Source organism: Vespula vulgaris, chromosome 8, assembly GCF_905475345.1.
Source record: "Vespula vulgaris chromosome 8, iyVesVulg1.1, whole genome shotgun sequence".
Lineage (NCBI taxonomy): Eukaryota > Metazoa > Arthropoda > Insecta > Hymenoptera > Vespidae > Vespula > Vespula vulgaris.
In genome coordinates, this window is record NC_066593.1 from 4,693,674 (window position 1) to 4,713,513 (window position 19,840).

At 27.9% G+C, this 19,840-nt stretch overlaps 3 protein-coding genes across 8 annotated transcripts; 1 reads left to right on the forward strand and 2 right to left on the reverse strand.

The window, feature by feature from the left end:
- Positions 1-1,825: 1,825 nt before the first annotated feature.
- On the reverse strand, positions 1,826-3,971 carry LOC127065958 (BRISC and BRCA1-A complex member 2-like). Of its 3 annotated transcripts, none has more exons than XM_050999039.1 (5): positions 3,794-3,971; positions 3,367-3,569; positions 2,899-3,200; positions 2,427-2,801; positions 1,826-2,350 (listed from the first exon to the last, which is right to left on the reverse strand). In XM_050999039.1, the coding sequence occupies exons 2-5, from the start codon at positions 3,479-3,481 to the stop codon at positions 1,958-1,960; spliced, it is 1,185 nt and encodes a 394-aa protein (XP_050854996.1). In that variant the 5' UTR covers positions 3,482-3,569; positions 3,794-3,971; the 3' UTR covers positions 1,826-1,957. The 3 variants fall into 3 exon arrangements, with proteins under 3 accessions (XP_050854996.1, XP_050854994.1, XP_050854993.1); XM_050999037.1 differs by lacking the exon at positions 3,794-3,971 and adding an exon at positions 3,650-3,790; XM_050999036.1 differs by lacking the exon at positions 3,794-3,971 and having other exon boundaries at positions 3,367-3,739.
- A 188-nt stretch (positions 3,972-4,159) lies between these two features.
- LOC127065959 (BRISC and BRCA1-A complex member 1-like) lies at positions 4,160-5,624 on the forward strand. Its single transcript, XM_050999040.1, has one exon. It carries the CDS (start codon positions 4,447-4,449, stop codon positions 5,356-5,358), a length of 912 nt encoding a protein of 303 aa, XP_050854997.1. The 5' UTR covers positions 4,160-4,446; the 3' UTR covers positions 5,359-5,624.
- A 2,239-nt stretch (positions 5,625-7,863) lies between these two features.
- Positions 7,864-18,848, reverse strand: LOC127065953 (uncharacterized). Of its 4 annotated transcripts, none has more exons than XM_050999031.1 (11): positions 18,691-18,848; positions 13,262-13,335; positions 11,321-11,613; positions 10,750-10,960; positions 10,335-10,615; positions 10,137-10,260; positions 9,774-9,994; positions 9,482-9,668; positions 9,143-9,358; positions 8,851-9,069; positions 7,864-8,623 (listed from the first exon to the last, which is right to left on the reverse strand). In XM_050999031.1, the coding sequence occupies exons 2-11, from the start codon at positions 13,326-13,328 to the stop codon at positions 8,256-8,258; spliced, it is 2,187 nt and encodes a 728-aa protein (XP_050854988.1). In that variant the 5' UTR covers positions 13,329-13,335; positions 18,691-18,848; the 3' UTR covers positions 7,864-8,255. The 4 variants fall into 4 exon arrangements, with proteins under 4 accessions (XP_050854988.1, XP_050854990.1, XP_050854987.1 ...); XM_050999033.1 differs by lacking the exon at positions 18,691-18,848 and adding an exon at positions 14,815-14,980; XM_050999030.1 differs by lacking the exon at positions 18,691-18,848 and adding an exon at positions 14,658-14,808.
- Between the last annotated feature and the right edge of the window lie 992 nt (positions 18,849-19,840).

A 19,840-nucleotide genomic window follows, 5' to 3' on the forward strand; every position in this document is an offset into this window, starting at 1 on the left:
CAATTAATATGTACAATAAATATATTTATTTTACTTATTAAGAGCCAACACGACTGAAAATTTTTATGGACCATTTTTACCTCCTCAATAAAAGAAAAGATGGTCCAATTAAGCTGTAATTGATGAAAATTGTAGGTAACTATTAGGTATAATGTCACAAAATCTTTAATACATTTGTTGATATTTACAACAGTAGAGAAAGTATTTAAACTTTTTGGTACAATTCCATATTAATTTTATTCATTTTTAGTAGTATATATTTATAAGTTAGAACTCATATGTTTACTCTGCAAAAAAAATACAACTGAAAACCTAAAAAGCGTTGTAAATATATTTCAACAATTATTGCAGTAAGTGATATGCTTATACATCGACAGAATGTTTTCGATGATCATATAATTATAAATATATTTCTCATATGCTAGAATCATTATTCATGCTATAACAATTTGTACAAATCTTTCCCGTAGGTACGGTCCGTGTCAAATATATGACAGATATTACCAATACAGGATATTAAATCCTCTTTAAAATCATTATTAGCACTATTTTCTTGTACTATTATATAATTTAATTTATTTTCATGGATATGTGATAAATAAGTATTTATGAGACATTCGTTCAGTGTCTTACTATGTAGCTAGTTTATTACAAATAAATAATAAGTTTTTATTATTATTATTATGCAATATAAATGAAACAATTAAACAAATAAAACTTCTTGTAATATACTATATTACCAGTATGTGCATTCAATTAAGATTGATGTAGAAGTATCATAACAATTATACAATTTTGTGTTTATCTATACAGATGAAATATTTCAAATTTATGTAATAATGTCAATATAATAGATAATATAAATACAATATGCAATGAATGAATTTCTATATAAGAATATTTTTAAACATGATTAAGAAGTTAAATTATTTCAATAATTCATGTAATTTCTAATTTTATATTATGCATATGTTATTATTATTATTATTATTATTATTATTATTATTATTATTATTATATTTGAATGTTGCACGCACTCTTGTATTTCCTTCTCTGAATAATTTTTATCTATATTACAACAGAATTTTATATTGTATCTATTGTGCCGTAAAAAATAAAGCCATACATAATCCAAGATATAATGTATTGATATAATAGACATTACTTTATTACTATGATTAATAAAATTTTCAAAACAAACTATTGCAAATACGGAAAAATTAGGCATAACTAATTAGTTATACATTATATATAAATATCGCAGATAAATGAATACATAAAACATAATACAAATTATATCGAAAACATTATCTAATTTATCGTTTCAATACCTTATTATCTTACTTTCATACTGCCTGTATCAGATCGTACTATTATTATTCAAATCACTGATCATTGATGATAATTTATTCATAACAATTAACAAATTTAAAATACTTTAGATTGTGAATTAACTTGTGACGTCTTACTATAGGTTGACCATTCCTCCCTTCAATTACGCGTATGTTTTTTATTATTTACGTACTAGGTGGCGGTATACATAGATATATAATTTCGAATAAAAATTTTTTTTCAGTTGTTTTAAAATCAAGATTTTATTATTGTAACATGATGGTATAATTGTTATAATAGCAGTGACACTTCTTGTCACTTGTCAATAACCTATTATGTCACAATACAACATACAAATTTTATTATAATACTGCTTTTATTCGAATGTACTCATTTTATATTTTTATGCATTTAAATATGAAACAATAACAAAGTTTAAAGTTAATTACATTGTAAAAGTTAAATTGCTTCATAAGTTAAATTAAAAATGATATAAAAGTAAGATTACTATATTTTATTAAAACAAAGTAAATAATATAATTTCTTTCATAGATAAATACCAACTTTTTTCTGGATAACAAATCATAAAATATTAATACATAAGTATATTTTATCAAACAATTGATTAAAACCGGTTATTTTTAGTAGACTTTTCTTGAAACTTAGGAACTTCCTTTTCTATAATATACATTAGTATTTTACTAATCATTTGTCGTGGATTCCAACGTTGAATATTTGTAATTATTGAACAATTATAGTTATTGTTTAACTCTTCACTGTATAAATTACCTTGTGCTGTCATATGATAAACAGATTGCAATTTTATTGATGGTTTTTCCATTGGAAACATTGATGTAAGATGAAAATGCACCAAAAAGTAAAAATCTCTATGTTCTAAAAGCAGAGTGATATCGTGAAATTCAACAGCATCATACTCAATAATAGAATCTCTTTGTAATAAGAGTAAAGCTGACACAAATTTTTTTCTACTTTCATAACACTGAACTATTGTATTTATCTGCAAATAAAAATTTTAAGAAAGATAATTATTAGGATTATTAAAACAAAAAATTTTTTCTTGAATTATAACATACCTTATCCATAATAAGTTCTTTTACTTTTGGTATATAAGCTGTTAAATAACTATTGGGTAAAAAAGGAGGTATATGTAATGATGCTGCACCAGAAAATGTCTCTTCTAAACTTTGTGATAAATAAAGATTTGGAACAACACAATTCCAATCTGGTCCACAAAATGTGACTAAGAGCATAGCAGCATCATTCTGTGATTGATTGATTCGAGTAGGTAACTGAGAAAAATCTATATCCAAACGTATGGAAAAATAAGCTTCTATTGGTTTTGTTCCCATTGGTAACAAAATTACTTCAATGTCTTCTTGAGGTACTGTTTCTATTAACATACTATATTCTAAGTTCAAACGTTGTCCTTGCTTTTTCAATAACTGTACCTAAAAACATAAAATAATTCGTATTAATATTGATATTTTTAGCATAACTTTTATATTTTTACAAATCTAAAATTATAAATCAATGATCCAAGCGTACTTGATGTTCTTTATAGTAGGATAAAAGTTCAACAATAACTTTTAATAATGCGTTATTATTTTTATAATCCCACTTAGCAAGACTAGGTACATATCTTGATAAATTCTCAATATCTGGATCCATTAAAAATGTCTCATCACTAAATATAAAATCAGGACCTAATTCAGGATATTGACTATCGAATAACACATTCCAAACAAGATTCTGACCAGCATAAGGAATTGATAATTTAAAACTATCTCCTTTTGTTTTTCCACAACTAGAAAATATAGAATCTAGTTTTATTACACCCCATCCTACTCCTAAAAAAAATATACGTTGTATTATAATAATATAAAATCATATATATATATATATATATATATATATATATATATATATATATCTTTAAAAAAAAATTAATTATTAATTAATTATAATTACAAATAAATTAATGAACAATAATCATTAAGGATAAAGTGATCTTACCTAATCTATCTTTACTTAAAACACTATTTAAAAAAGGTTCAAAATAAGTATCAATCGAATGTAAAGATAAATGTTGTTGATTGTACATTTTATCAGACGACTTGAGAAACACCATGTATTATTTATAATTTCGACGTTAGATTAATTTCTTTACTTTACATCTATGTGGACGAACAATTATTTCATATTTTATAGTTAGAAATCTGTACGATAAATACAATTTATCAATTTGCTACTGTATACAAATAATATTTCATTTCACTCTAACAATAACAAATCTAACCTCTAAAAATTATTCGATTAATGACACAAAATCATGCAGAGTAAAATCATAAATAATACAGACTGAAGATGTGACTATTCTATGAAAAAAATTTTTTTAATTTTTTGTTTGTTAAAAAAAATACTTTTTGAAAATAACTCGTACAATTTTCATTTGTTAGAACAACTTTTCTATTGTCTCTTCAGAATAGAAATAAGTTATTCAAACTATAATTTAAATTAAATTTTTCTATTCGATACTCCTACCATCTTTCGACCTTTCTTCTAACAACGAATAATCACCAATCCGAAAATTTAAAAAAGTGGCTATTGTATATTTAAAAACATAAGAATATTTTCCGTCTTATAATATTGGATATAACTACGACCTTAATTTAAACTATTGTCTCTTGTAAAAGAATTACAAATAACCATATTGTCAAAAATATCTGTTTATAAAAATTAAAACGATGAAATGTATAGTGTAGCGCTGCCTGCGTTGTTCGAGGCGAAGAATTAACTAAAACGTAATGCCCAGAATTTTTATTGAACTTCTACGTCTCGTAACGTGATCGTATGCAGAAGTGATTAATATAGTTACGAATTGTTACGAACAATTACGAATCGTTTAAAAATAGTGAATATAAAAGTGAATGTTATTAAACGTAATACAAATGAAATTTTACTTTTCTAACTAAAAAATCAAGTATTTACGATAAACGTGCATATGTCATAACGTTTGTTCATTGTTTGATTATTTTGATGTTTGATTATTGAGAGAGTATCATTCAAATTATATGTTAACGTAAATAATAAAATATGTCAACCACGCAAGATTTGAACGAAGAAATTGATACCGTGTCGGCAAAACTAACGTCGACCACTATGTTCACTCCTGCTGTAAATACTCCGGAACAATCGAAAACGCCGACTTCAAATAACAGCAATACATCCAGTCGAAATTTAGACAGTAAAAAGAGTTGTACTGTACAAGAAAATATTAGAAATTTGCCTGAATTAAATATACCTGAAAAAATTTTATTTGTTGTCGACACAGTAAAAGAGGAGAAATCTACGTCATTCAAAGTTGGCACTGGTGGATCTTATTCGCCATTGTATATGATAAAGCGTGTGGTAGAAACATTCATCAATGCCAAATCTACAATACAGCGAAAGCATGAATATGGTCTTATGATTTTGGAATCTTCTACTATACGTTGGGTCTGTGATTTTACAAACAATATCAAAACCATTTTAAATAACCTTGATACCATAGAGGAAAGCAGCGATGATGAAAAAACATTTGATATAGGACAAGTCTTTGAAGAAATACAGTCTAGAATACCAGTAAAAAATTATGGCATGTCTTTCCCAATGTTTACAACACGTGTGATTTTGATATACTCAAGATCTAATTGTATACCAAGATTTAATACTGGACAAAAATGCCTTGCAAATTTAACTGAAAATCCATATTTCTTTTTGGATGTCTTATTTGTACATGAACCACCAACTTCTGAGAATTTATGTGAAGAAGTCTATGCTGAAATAACTACTTTGGACACAACAAATTTTTCTTATATCTTAGAAGTAGGAAGAAATGCTGCAAAATTGCATGATAATATGGCAAAATTATTAGCACATCCATTACAGCGGCCACCACAAAAAGATATGTGTTATACTATTAATGAATCTATTCTTACGGACTTACATACTAATTCTAATGTCTAGCAAATATGTGAATATAGATATATTTTCTCTGTTTAACTTATAAAAGAATTAGAAAAGTAAGAGAACTATTTTTATGAAGGATTAAGTTCCATTTCACTTTCTGTTATTCATTCACTTTTACTTTGATGTTTGAACAAGCAGCTACATTGCATTTATATCGTCTACTGTGCCATGTGGCAAATTTTGTAATGTTTACTGATAAGAATTTGTGTGTACGATAATAAAATGTATAACCAAAGATGAAAAAACAAAATAATATGATACTATTTTGTTTTCTTATAGATATATATACTTATATATGCAAATATATGTATGCACAGTTTTATAATCATATATTGTTGTATTATACACTTCAAGATATCATTTGCAATGTTTATTTGAGAAATATTTCTTTGAGAATTTGCTATTAACATTTTGCCTATATAAATGAATGTCTCACAGAATGTACTCTTTGTTATCTAACAAGATTTTGAATGAGAACATTTTTGGATTTCAGTATTGAATTTTTGATGTGCCAAATTTATATCTCCATTTCTAACAAAATTATCTAATATGTTGATACAAGATAATTAAACTGTATTTAAAATCTAAAAACAGAAATTATGCTATATGATAAATAAAAATATCTTTCAATATTTGGTTGCATGATTGCAATATATTAATATGTTGTTAAGTCGTTACCATACTTACGATTAATATAATATTTGTCTTCTTCATAAGAACGTGTTGAGACTTTGCTGCCAAATACTGATAATATATATATTCATGAGAAAAAAAATAACGTCCATGAGCATAACACGATATATTTCTAAATGATTTGTATTTCAAATTAATTAAATAATGCACAAGTATTTTTTTCAAAAACACATTCTTTATATATATTATATTATATATTGATGAAGCACTTGTGGGTTTCCCGGACGATTAATAAATAATATTGACTAATGCTAAGAAACAAATCAGGAAATACCCGGCGCGATTATTTGTTTGTGTATAATACTAGACATTGATGAAGATGTTCTGCACATAAGTGCTATTAAGAGAAAAACAAGCGTATAAAATTATTCAGTATTGAATTATTCATCAGTTATTACTTTGTCGGTAGAAACAACAGGAAAACTAAAATAAAGAAATATAAAAGATTGTTATGTCAAAATTCGATTTTTTTTATTTGTCATTGAACTTCCATTAATCGTCAAATTTTTATTAATCGTTTGTAACTTAACAACATAGTCTTTATCGTTCTTTTCAACTCAAATAATAAAACGAGAATGAATGTTTAATTATTTGCATTTTCTATGCAATTCGTATAAAAATTCAAAATTTGTTCTATAGCTAAATTAGAAAAAAATGTGATGATATCAATATTTCAATGAATTATTTTATGTACTAAAAAAAAAAAAGAAACAAAGATAATTTCTTTTATCATTTGAGCGAGAAAAGATCTTGAGAGATTAGCTTTAATAAATCACTTTTTAAATATTAGATTGGTCCATAAGTTCATGCGTTTTTAGGATATCTCATTTGAAATATTTCGCAGTTTTTTACATAAACCGATCTTTTAGCTGTTTTCGCAATTCTACGTCGTTGTGAAATAAAATTGTATTCAAACTATTTTGGAGGGGTTGAAAAATATGGTAATCGGCGAGACCTGATGAATAGAGAGAAGGATGAAATACTTCTCAATTAAAATTTAGAAGGGTCATTTTTGTTAAATTCGCAGCATGAAGTCTAGCGTTATCATGTCGCAGAAAAATCTGTCACAAATTTGGACATATTTGATGGATTGTTATATCCAGTTATCGAAGTTGCAGTAATTACAATTTGATTTCTTTGAAGAAATGCATAATATATAATTCTCTTTATATTTCACCAAATAAAGCATCTAAACGTTCCTTATTAAACTCAGATGGTTGATCATAAAGTGATTTGTCGAGATATTACATACTATAAATCGAAAAAATTATTTTTGTGCCGTTATATCAGCAAAAAACGTAATTGTACTCGTGCATTGCACAAATATTGCAAACAATTAGTTTTACAAAAACAACAATTACATTCATAAATTAAAACAGTCGGAGATGCTCATTTTTGATAAGCTAATACTTTATGTTTTTTAAACAATTAATTACTTTGTTATATACACACAGAACAAAAAAATAAACAATCACGTAAGTGAGGAAAACAAAATTTATCGAATGACGCATAATACATTGCTGATAGGCGATTGCTATGAGATACATTTAATACGAAATGAACAGTACACAAAATTATGGATCAACCTACAATAAATTGTAGTGTTAATAAGACAATTTATGTATTTTTGACATTTCACAAATTTCATAATTTAATTAGGCTAAACTGTAAATATCACAATACTTAAAATTACGATATTAAAATCATAATGATGATGATGATGATGATGATGATGATAATGATGATGATGATGATAATGATGATGATGTTAATTATGTACATCGATATGTTAGGAAAAGAGAATTAATATACATTCGAATACTGACGTGTAATTAAAATATCATTATCAAATATAAATCAGTGCTTAAATTACATACAGCTTATCACGATCAAAAGCATACTTCCATTCTCCTCTTTTTTTTTAAGAATAGAGAAAAATGTTTGCCATTCAAGTTTGATATAGATTATAATCAATATATCACAGTGATAAAGTACTTTTATACATATTTGGAATACTGTTAAAATTTGTAACTCTTCCAAGTAGAAACGTATAAATGTACACATGTATGATTGTTAAAATATTACATACTTCTAAAAATTATCTGTTACTTAATGAAAAGTGACAAAGAATTGTGTGATATATATATATATATATATATATATATAGATATATATACATACACACACATAATCATTTATAACTACGAATATAATTGTTTAAGAAGAACAGAAATAATGATACAGAGGATCGGCAAAGATTTCGATATGATAAAAGTAGATGAGGAGGAATTTACTCTTCTATTTTCCAGTAGCAAAGGAATTAATTTGTTAATAGATGACTGTAATTCGTTCAACTGGCTTACGTCATTTTCTGACGGATCAACTTTCGGAAGTGGCATGACCATATTTTCAGTTAATTTGTTGTTTTCATCGAAGGACGGTTTCCAATCGCCACATCGAGGAAAATTACGTGGAACTTTTTCCATGTCCTCGTGATCACCTACTTTAAAGACCAAGGACATACCGATTTCAGCGTGGAATTCGATGTGACAATGAAATAGCCAATATCCTGAAAATCATTTTTAAGGAATGATTCAATAAGTTAGAAATATATTAATATAATAGAATTATCATGGAAAATTCAATGCTTTTAAAATTCTCGCGCGTGGTAATAATTATTTCTCGAAATCTGTTCACGATATCACGAAATTTCGTTTATATCGGATATGTTTTTTGCATCTACAATTAAAAAATTTTATTCTTCGTATGGACTCGATAATGATTTTTTTGTTTTACCTGGATTGTCTGCATAAAATCGTAAAATGGTGTAGCCGCTATTAGGAACGGTCACTGTATCTTTCAATGGCGCCCGATCGAGCTTCCTGTTTATTTTACCGACTGCATCTCGTTCTTTCACATGATCAACTGAGATATACTTGCCTAGTCTCTCCATTGCTACAACGCGAAACTGGTAGCCATGGATATGAAAAGGATGATTTGCTTCGTAAGTAATACCTGCGGATTCAGATCGACACTATTAGAATATTGTCTATTCTCAAAATGATTAGCAAAGCTCGCGGGAAAGTACCTTCATCAATAAGTATCACTTCGACGACACTGTTCAATTTTACTTGGAGAACGTGAGTACAACTACAAAAGTTTTTATCGCATCCTTTCACGGTATTAGAGTTACAAAATTGATTAGGATCAATTAAATCTCTTTGCGACATGAGTGGAAAAGATGGTAACTTCATCGATATGTTATTTAATTGCGGTGTGAACAATCGTTGTGACCAATCACGTACTGTGAAAAAGAAATTAATTGAAATATATAATCATAAAAAAAAAGGAAAACACTTATATATCATTTTATTTCGTGATTCCGAATTAACACATTGGATTAACACATAGAATAACATGTAATTACCTTGATAGAAACCATAAAGACCTTCCCGATGAAAATGCGGATTGTCCTTAGGGTAAAAATCATAGGACACGTAAAATTGATAATCCGGTTCTCTGATACTCGTTTTGTCATTTTTATCCATCGCGTTAAGTGAAGCTATACTGATAGTATTATTCGACTCTGTACCCTTGTTTAATGCATTCACTTGCTGTTAAAATATAATAAAATATTTATTATAATTATACGATTGATTTTCTTAAACAATTACATTTTTTACATAATTTATCCATTCAATGAGTTTATATGAAATTACCAATCCTGGTAGATGACTTGGAGGACGATCGTACGAAATTTCTCCTTCTGGATCAATCTCCTTAGCATTTTCATATCTAAGAATAGCGACTTGATAAGCACTGTGGAATCTCTTATCACAATCCATTAATCCACGGAATCGGATCCAATAATTATTAACTTCTTGATTCATATTAACTATAAAATCGAATCTCTCACCAGCATAAATCACCAAAGATTCAGCTGAAACATAGACTTTCCTGTTATAAATGATAAATAGGTAGAGAACGTACAGCACACGTCTAATTTGTTTTCTTATCGGACATCAGTATATCGGCAGAGACGAATAAATTAACTTAAAAAGCATAATTTTACATAATCATACCTTCCACCGGTTCGATATCACGTCCATCAGAGCTGACGACGATGAGAGTGTGATTATCCACGGACACTTCAATAGGACAATTAAGAAATTCAGCGTTTATTAATCTGAATCGATACCTTAAATTCTGTAATAGAACAATTTTTTAGAATCTTTTTTATTGTCAATCAAGTTTAATCTTTAAAAATGAAAGATTTTTACTTTTTTAACAAGAAACGTCGTTAAAGGCATTGCCGTTGAAATTCTGTTTGTATCGCTATTGTTGGATTTATATCGTCCCAAACTATTAACTATTAAATTACGAGGTTTATTGTCGCCGTTTGAGTGATGATGAGCAAGGAACATGTCTGAACCCATATTGTGAGTCCAATCGTAGAGAGTCAATGTAAATTCATCCACTTCATAAAGATCCTTATGCCAGTTTTTTGAGGGTGGCGCACGAACGATCATGGGCCCAAAAAGCCCGTCACCTCGTTGAAAACCTACGAAATAATAGAGTAACATAAGCGATAAGAATTAGATGCAAAAGATATAAGATACCTAGTGAAAATTAGAATAATTATCTCTATCCCATATTTTGAAAAGTCATGCTCGATTAATAGAAGATTGAACTCACCGATATGAGAATGCCAAAAATGAGTTCCAATCTCAGTGGCAATATAATCGTAACGAAAAGAGGATCCCGGAGGAATTGGGCACTGCGATATGTATGGTACTCCGTCCATGTATGGTGTCTTGTGATGATGCAGTCCATGCCAATGCATCGTAGTACTCTCGGAGTGCATTAAATTTATCACATCGACTATTACTCTGTCACCTTGACAGACCTGCAATAAAAATTTTTCAATTTCGTCGTTTTTATTCGTGCTAATATGTACCAATTGTCAGAAGATGCTGGAAGATAAGGCGAGATTAAGATAGTCATAATTTTCGTTGGTATGTATTAACGAGAAAGATATTGTATAACGCAATGTAAAGAAAATGTTTATCGGTTTTATTGTTTGCGGCAGAGATATTTATTATCTTCTTTTCAAAAGAAATTTATCACTCTTGATAAGTTTTATTTTTGTCCAAATATAAAAAATCATTTTTTCGTATATAGATGTATATATATATATATATATATATATATATATATATATATATATATTTATATTTATATTATATAAAATTACTACTTTAATTACCTCGATTGCTGGTCCAGGCAACTGCCGATTAACCACTAAAACCGAACGCTTTATCCCATCGGCTGGTATACAGTGAGGACGGAAACAATCGGTAATATTAAATGGGCAATCGTAACAGGCTTTGCTCATTGTACGATAAGATTCGATTTTGAAGGTGTAATAACAATCCAACGCTGGTCCTCCATCTTTGCAAACTCGTCTACAGTGATGTTTTTTCCAATCAATCCTATCGGCGATTTCTGGATCGATCGGTGTTAGACCGACGTCATCGTATACCGTTATTAAAGTTTTCTCTAATTACGAAAGAAAAAAATTAGTATAAGAAATCACGGTGCAATGAGGATAAAATAATATTTCGACGTAAATAATGAAATTCGTAAAAATAAAACGTATGAGATTTTTCCTTCTTTTCTTTAAATCTTCCTGTTTCTTTATTTGTAGTATTTGCACGTATCTTATATCTTTTTTTAGACATGTTAGAAGAACTGGCATTTTCTATTTAAAAAGAAAAAAAGTTAAACAAAAAGAAAACAACAACAATGAGCTTGATATTTTACAAAAAAATAATTTCGTTGTTAAAGTATTGAAAATTGGCAAAAAGGGAAAATAAAATAGAGATAATATGTATGTAAATATGTAATAGATCCAGTTAATTGAAATCTTGATTCTTTGCGACAAGATCTAACGTATTTCTTCCAACATCATTTAATTTATGAGTGGAAAAAACCAAGGTATCCTACCGATCAGCTCGATTTTAATTATCGCTCATGTAAATCATTACTCGAAGAATGCAACACACCTTATCGAACGACATCGACCGAAAAAAAATTTTTACTACTTGAGCATCGATCGCAGTATGAATTACTTATCAATCTATCTATGGTGTAGATTTTATATGAATCTTGTCCAAAAAAAAAAAAAGAGTGAAATCTTAATATTGAAACGATGATAAATTTGTTGATTATTTATTTGGACATTTTTATTATCTTTTATTTTTTATTAATTAATCCTTTATAGTTAATTTTTTATCTCTTTTATCTATTATTTATAACGTCTTTCTTAATAACATCTTTTTACTAACAACATTTTAAAAACAATCTAGTTTTTTAATTATCATCTATTTTTTATATTTTTTAAATCTCATATTTTTTAGCCGTATTTTAATTATGATAAGAAACCCATGAAATAAAAAATTAATAAGTAATGATAAAAGATGTGTTACGTTTTATCGTTACATAATACTTGAAAGGATACGAGAATAAGGATTTTGTCGAGTATTCGATGCCAACAAGAAACTGTTATTTGCGGACGTGAGAATCTCTCCCAAAAAATTAATGCAGCGATAAAAATAAAAAACAGCGTGCTTCGTCGTACTCAAATTACATAATCGTAACGTAAAAGTATTCGTATATATATTTATATATATATATATATATATGTATATATCAAGTCGGTAGAAATACCTTGTATACATGTTCTTAAGATTGAAAATAGAATATGAAAAGAAAAATTTCAAAAAAGAAAACAATTATATTATATCATTTAAGATGAATCACATCAAATTATATTTATTTATAATTATAATATTATAGAAATGGAATATAACAGTATGCCTTCATAAAAAATAATTAATAAATATAAAAGCATCACTTATGATGGTTTTTCTATAAACACATCGGGCTGATTATCACACGTCATTCATTTTTCATGACGTTTGTTCTTTCGTCATCACATATCAGTATGCACGTGTAATTATGGAGTTATTTTTATCGAGCATAAATGACTTCAATTTTCCTTCGAATATAAATACAATAATATGCGAACAAATGGATTCTCTTTTTTTTCCTCTATATATCGAAATGAATAAAAAGTCTATGTACCGGATATCAGAAAGCATAATTTGGATCTCTCACATAAAATCGATCATGAAAAATGACTCACCTGAGTAACAGTAATGTGCGAGGAAGTGTATTTGTAACAGTAATAACAGTAACCTTCGAGCTATCATTATTGGCCTGCAACATACATATGCACATAATTTTCAATAATATAATTAATGGTTGAACTGTAATAAAAAAATATAAAAAAATAAAGAAAAGCTTAAGATAAACAAAATAATGGAGGGTAAAAAATATCATAGGACCTTGGGACAAGAGCGTGATGATTAACATTCGAGAGTGATCACACCGGTGAGATCGCGCTACTTTCTTTCGCTTCGAGGCGATAAGGAAACTACTTGAATTTTCCATTCGCTCGACGCGATTACCACTACCTTCCGAATCTATTTACATGAAGTGGAATTAATTACGTTCGCGGTTATCTCATTGTAGCAAATATGGCCGCTTGTCTACTAGGAGATCTTCTATAATAAAATTGAAATAAAACGGATTTAGAAAGGTGAACACAATGCGAAATAAACGAGTAATACGATCAATTAAAAAAAAGGGGGAAAAAAAAGAAAAAAAAAAAGAAATGTGAGGAAAAAATAAAAATATGAATTACGCTTATAGAAATTTACTAGTTTTTTTTTTATTTTAATTCTGTAAGATTCTGTTTGTTATAAGCGAAAATTTGATCTGAAATCCTTACTTTCTTCGTTAGTTGTAAGGCTAAACAAGCTAGATTGCTAGAAGCGGTACAAGTGGGAAACCGCGACCATAGAATGTCGAAATTCCTAATATGCGTTCTTACAACATCAAACGCGAGGAGTCACGTTGCGATAAAGCATCGTTTTACTTAAGCATTAAATGTTTCTATGAACAAATTATTTGAGACTTAGAAAATTTAGTATTTAGTATTTTTTATTTAAATAAAAGTATAGTTTTTTTAGTTTTTCATCTTTAAATAAAATTAGTATTTTTATTTAAATTTAGTATTTTAGGATTTTAGAATTTTTAACAGTATTTACGATTTATATAAAATGAAATATCACACTTTTTATGTTCGTTTACCCATTTATGTGATACTAATCGCATGGTGTGAGATTCTGGTATATGAGTAAGAGACGTTAAAAAATAGATATATGAATTAAATTGTAAAATCAAAAATAATCGTAACAATTAAAAATGATGCGTCGAACTATCGTAATCAATAATTATAAAATATGTCCTGCTCACCGATCATTTGAATTAATCACTGATATATCTTAGAATTAATCAAATTATTGTAGGAAATAATTATTCCAAAATCCTATGAAATATTTTATTTGATATTCGATAAATAATCTTCGTGAAATTTTCTATTGTTTTCCTTTAATATTTGATTTAATAAATCTAGCGGTGCGTCTCACCGCCATTGAAAATATGACAAGTACTCTAAATAAAAATTATGACGGTACCTGATTATTTTTTTCGAAAATCAGAAGTCGGTGTAAGATCCCTACACTGAATTTGTCAAATCACAACTGATCACGAATGATTGTTCAAACAACTAAATATACTTGCACACACGCTTTTAATCTCTATCGTAATCTTCTCGAAGTACCCTACACTCACTTTCAGGGTGAACAGAGGTATCTGCCACTTCAGCGAATCAAAGCGTTATGAACACTGGACCGAAGTAACGCCATTCGCTTCTCTATACAAGTCTTCCTTTGGAGGTCATGTATACCCCACACGTGCTACCGGTCCCCTTACTTCGGTGATAATACGTCAGGTATGAGATGATACCTGGACGAAGTATCTTATACATATGAGTTTTCAATTTTCCTGTTCTCTTTATTTACCGCTAAACGTCAACGGATTTTCCACGCAAAATTGTAGCTCGTTCTTATGTTATTTGATCACATGAAGAAAATAATATATTACTATGCAGGGACTTAACGGCAAACACATTACTCATCTATACGCATTAATCCTCAACGAAATCCTTGAATTAAATTTGAAGAGGAACAGATGAGATCTTCATTTCTATTCTTTCACGTTTCTTTTCGTTTGAATAGAACATTATTACGACATTTTTAACGGATAAGCAAAATATCGCTTTAATTGTTTTTATTATTTATTATGTATAAACGAATAAGAATATTAATGCGAATATTAAAACGAAACAAGCAAATAAAAGTTTAATGACGTACAAATAAATTGATTATCATCTTATGTTATCTGTGTTATATTTAATCATTAAAAAAATAAGGACGTTGATAAAATTTTATATCGGAGAAACAAATCAACAAATTTCTCCGAAAAATAATTATTTGAAAAGCTTAGTTGTAAGCTTCGTAGTTATCTGTAATAAAATCACAATTTATATTTCTTTAGATAACAATTTTTATGTACGAAAAACAAAAAGATATATATTATCTTTAAAGGATAACATTTCTCGTTGAATTTCGTGATAAAATCGGTATGTGATAGTCCATTCGTCAAATGAATTTCAAAAACGCAAAGTCCTTCGTTGTCCTTTTTACTTGTTCTATTTTTTGTCCTCTTCCTGATTTAGTCATCGAATCGTTACATTGATACGAAGAAAATGGTATGCTCTTAAACAGAATCCCCTTCACGGGGATCACGGATATATTCCTTCCAGGAAATAAACGTCCACGTGACGCACCACGTTTTATCAATTATAGTCCAAACTAACGTGACTATCGTGTAACGTGAGAAGAAAAAAAAATCTCTACGTATATTTAAACATCGAATCCTGATTTATTTCTCAAACGTTTTCGTGGATAACTGAACGATAATGATACTGTTAATATAGATCAAAATTTTACTCTTTTTCTTTTTTCCTATAATTCTTTTAAATGTCCTATGAAATCTAACTAAAACATAATACGTAAACTTTTTCGAAACATTTTTAAAAAATATAAGTTTCTCGTATAATAATTTTTAACTTACTTAATCATACTCGAAATCGAGTCGTTTATCGTACTATTAAAACATCGTACTTTTCTCTATCTTTTACAAAGCTTCGTCGGAATCAAATAAAAATAAGAAAATCATATATTTTCCGATTGAATTCATTTTACAATCCGTTTTACATGAATGAATACCTATATGAATTAGATATACGTTCTAAGCGAATGATTTTCCGCTTAATATTTTGATTAACCGTTAAAGCATGCTTAAGAAGTGCTCTTTTTAAATTATATATCGCGATTTACTATATAATATAGATATTATACTATATAATATAAACACTAAAATATATAACATAAATCTTCATTCCCTATAATTACTTATATAACTATCTCTCTCGTTCTCATTCAACTATTAGCCAAGTTCAAACTACTTACTTTAGTTATTCATGCGCCTGAACGCGTGAGCGTTTAAGCATGGACGAGCAACAGGTTTCGGGGGAATTCCTTCCAAGTAGGATTTCAAAATAAACGATCTCTCTCTCTCTCTCTCTCTCTCTCTCTCTCTCTCTTTCTTATTTCTATATTTTTTTCCTGACTTTTTTTCTTCCACTAAAACTCAGCTAGCAGATATCATCAATAATCCATCAACATTTTCTACTAATAAAAAAAATTGAAATGTATAAAAAAGAACGTCATTTTCCTTTACTAACGCGTGACGATACACAATAAGCGAACGTATATCCTCTGCATAATTCCCATGACAAAGATGTCATGGACGATGTACTTACGTTCGTTCGTCAATAGAAAAAGTATATAATAGCAACGCGAGTAAATGATAATTTAAGACCATAATCTTTTTGAAATTCTTTTGAATATAATCGAAGTAGCGTAAATATGTAAAATAAATATGTACTTTCTTACATAAGCGTGATAAAGATACCTAAATATCGAAGAAACAAAAAAGAACTTCTTCCTTGATTTACCGTCTCGTTCGTCAGAAATAGGAATTATTATCCTTCTAATGTACCGAATTCTCGTTAACTGAGCGTGTCAGTAAAGATCAAGTTTATTTGCTTGATCCGTGATCTCCAAAACGAAAGGTTAGATTTCTTGGTTTCTTCATGGGTATTATAATGACGCAATTACATAATTTCGAGAAGGCACGCACGAAGGTCGTATAATGAACGTGTAAGGAATGGCGAGGGATTCATCGATGCGAAAGTATCATGAATTATCACACAAGTACGATCTAGCAGGGTCTTGCTTAACTATGCGTAATGATCATCATGAATGATCTTTACAACATAAAGATGACCCGTCTAGACTGACCGCTTCGTTGCAGATCAAAATAATCATATTTACATTTCTTTTATTTTCATTTATCTACCTACTTTTATATTTTTATGGCATTTTGAGTTCGCTCGCCCGCGACGCTCTTGATCTCTTTATTCTCATCACGCGAATAAATAAATCGTTTACTTCGTGTCGTTATTCCAACGATTTGTCTCAAACGTGATTCTTTCACAAAACGCATGGAATTTAAATGACGAAACGCGAAAAGAAAAGAAAAAATACCGTACGGTCTACGAAACCGTTATTCTTTTATTTTCGCTACAGTTATCGGAAAGTTCTTTATTTTATTTATTTTTCTTTTCTTTTCGCAAAATCATAAAAATCTTTATCGAAAGATAATTATTAGACCGAAGAATCAAAGAATGTTAACTTTACACAAATATCATGCACAAATGTTCAAAATTGGACACCGTTGTCTTTGAAATGCGGTCTAATAATTTTTATAACATATTTTTTAATAAATAGATTATATTTTTATTAGGAAATATATTTTGAATGTTTTCAACATTACGAAAGAAAAATTTAAGAAACATTTTAAATAAAATCTTTAAATTGAGTGTTGTGGTTATCGATGACCATTATTATATTTAACATGTTACCTTATAAGGATTTTCTCTACTTTACAATATACATTAATGTGATAACTAATGATCTAAATTACTGATTTAGTATTACGAATGCTTATATTATATTTCACTTTTCATGATGGTAAGCATTCATGTAAATCTACCAATGAACACTTGAGAGAATGCTTTCAAATGAGATATTTGTTGCGATAACAAGGAAATGTGATCGTGAACAAAATTACAAAAATCTATAATAAATTTTCCTTATTAATAAATTTATCGCAAATTTTTTGGAAAATATAACAAGTTCTTCAATATAATATCAAAGATAATCTTAAAGAAAGAATTCATGATTAGAATGGAGAGTACGTTGTTGAACTTTGAAATTCTTATCTCTAGGTCATATATAATATATGTATGTATGTAAATATATAGAAGAATATGAATATAAAACATTTCTCGAAAATGGATTTTTTATTTTTTCCGTAACAAGTAATTTTTTATCATTTCTTCTCATGCAAGATCATAGCAATGATCCACAGCTAATCTGATTTTACGAAACACGATCTCACTTACATGTATGACACGATAAATTTATGAAATAAATATTATATGTTAATAGAATGTAAATAAAAAATATAATTTCTTACCTTTCGGCGTAGATTGCTTTACGAAATCCAATAATTATATTAATAAACTTCAACAATCAATAATTAAGTGTAATATTAACATCATTAAATCGATTGTAAACGCATTTGAAACTTTCACAAAATATAATAATGACGAAAGATACTTTCACTGATAGAAACCAATACTTCAACTTTATATGATTAAATTTCTCGATAATGACAGTGAACTCATCATATCGATAGTGATAATCTTACGTAAATAATAAAGATTGTATAGATAAGCATATTATATAATATACTACTTAATTTTTTATCTTACACTGTACGTTTTTGTGCTCTTATAATTATATAATTTTAAAAGATTTTTTCATCTTACATTTTTACATAAAACTACACGGGTACGATAATTAAAGTATTATTTAGAATATGGTAAACAGATAAAGACTATCTCGATGCGATCATCAAATGAGAATATATATTGAAATACTTGAAAAAAATTTCTATCGATAACAATGATCTTATGAAAATAATAAAAATCGTATAGATAAATAATAATATAAATAAAATAAATTATGTATATGTATATGATATATGTAATGCATATAATGTAAATAATATATGTAATGTATATAATATATATAATAAACATAAATATATAATATATTACAGTAGAACCCCTTGGTTATACACAAACTTTGTTACGTATGTAAAAAATGTCGTGGGTGAAAGAACCTGATACGTGATAAAAATAATTTTCTGAGATATTGACTTCTAAAGTTTTCATTAAATAACTAAATAACAAGAGACATCAATGCCAAAGACATTTTTTGACATGTTTCTTGACTATTTCACAATATTGCACAAAACAGAATTCAATTTAAGACAACCCATTCGGTTTAAAGCAAACACGATTTATTTACAAATCAATAGTTCAAAGGATGTAAATTAGCTCTGTAATTACTTATAACAAAGCGTAATATTATATGAATCTAAATATATATATATATCAAGAAAATAACTGTTCTATTATCCGAAAATTTTTTTATTCAAACACCAATGTCATTCGATTAGTTCGGATAACCAAGGTTCTACTGAACTTCTACTGAATTTAATGTATTTAATTTAATATGGCATAGTTTATTATTTGCTATATATATGTATATATTTTTGT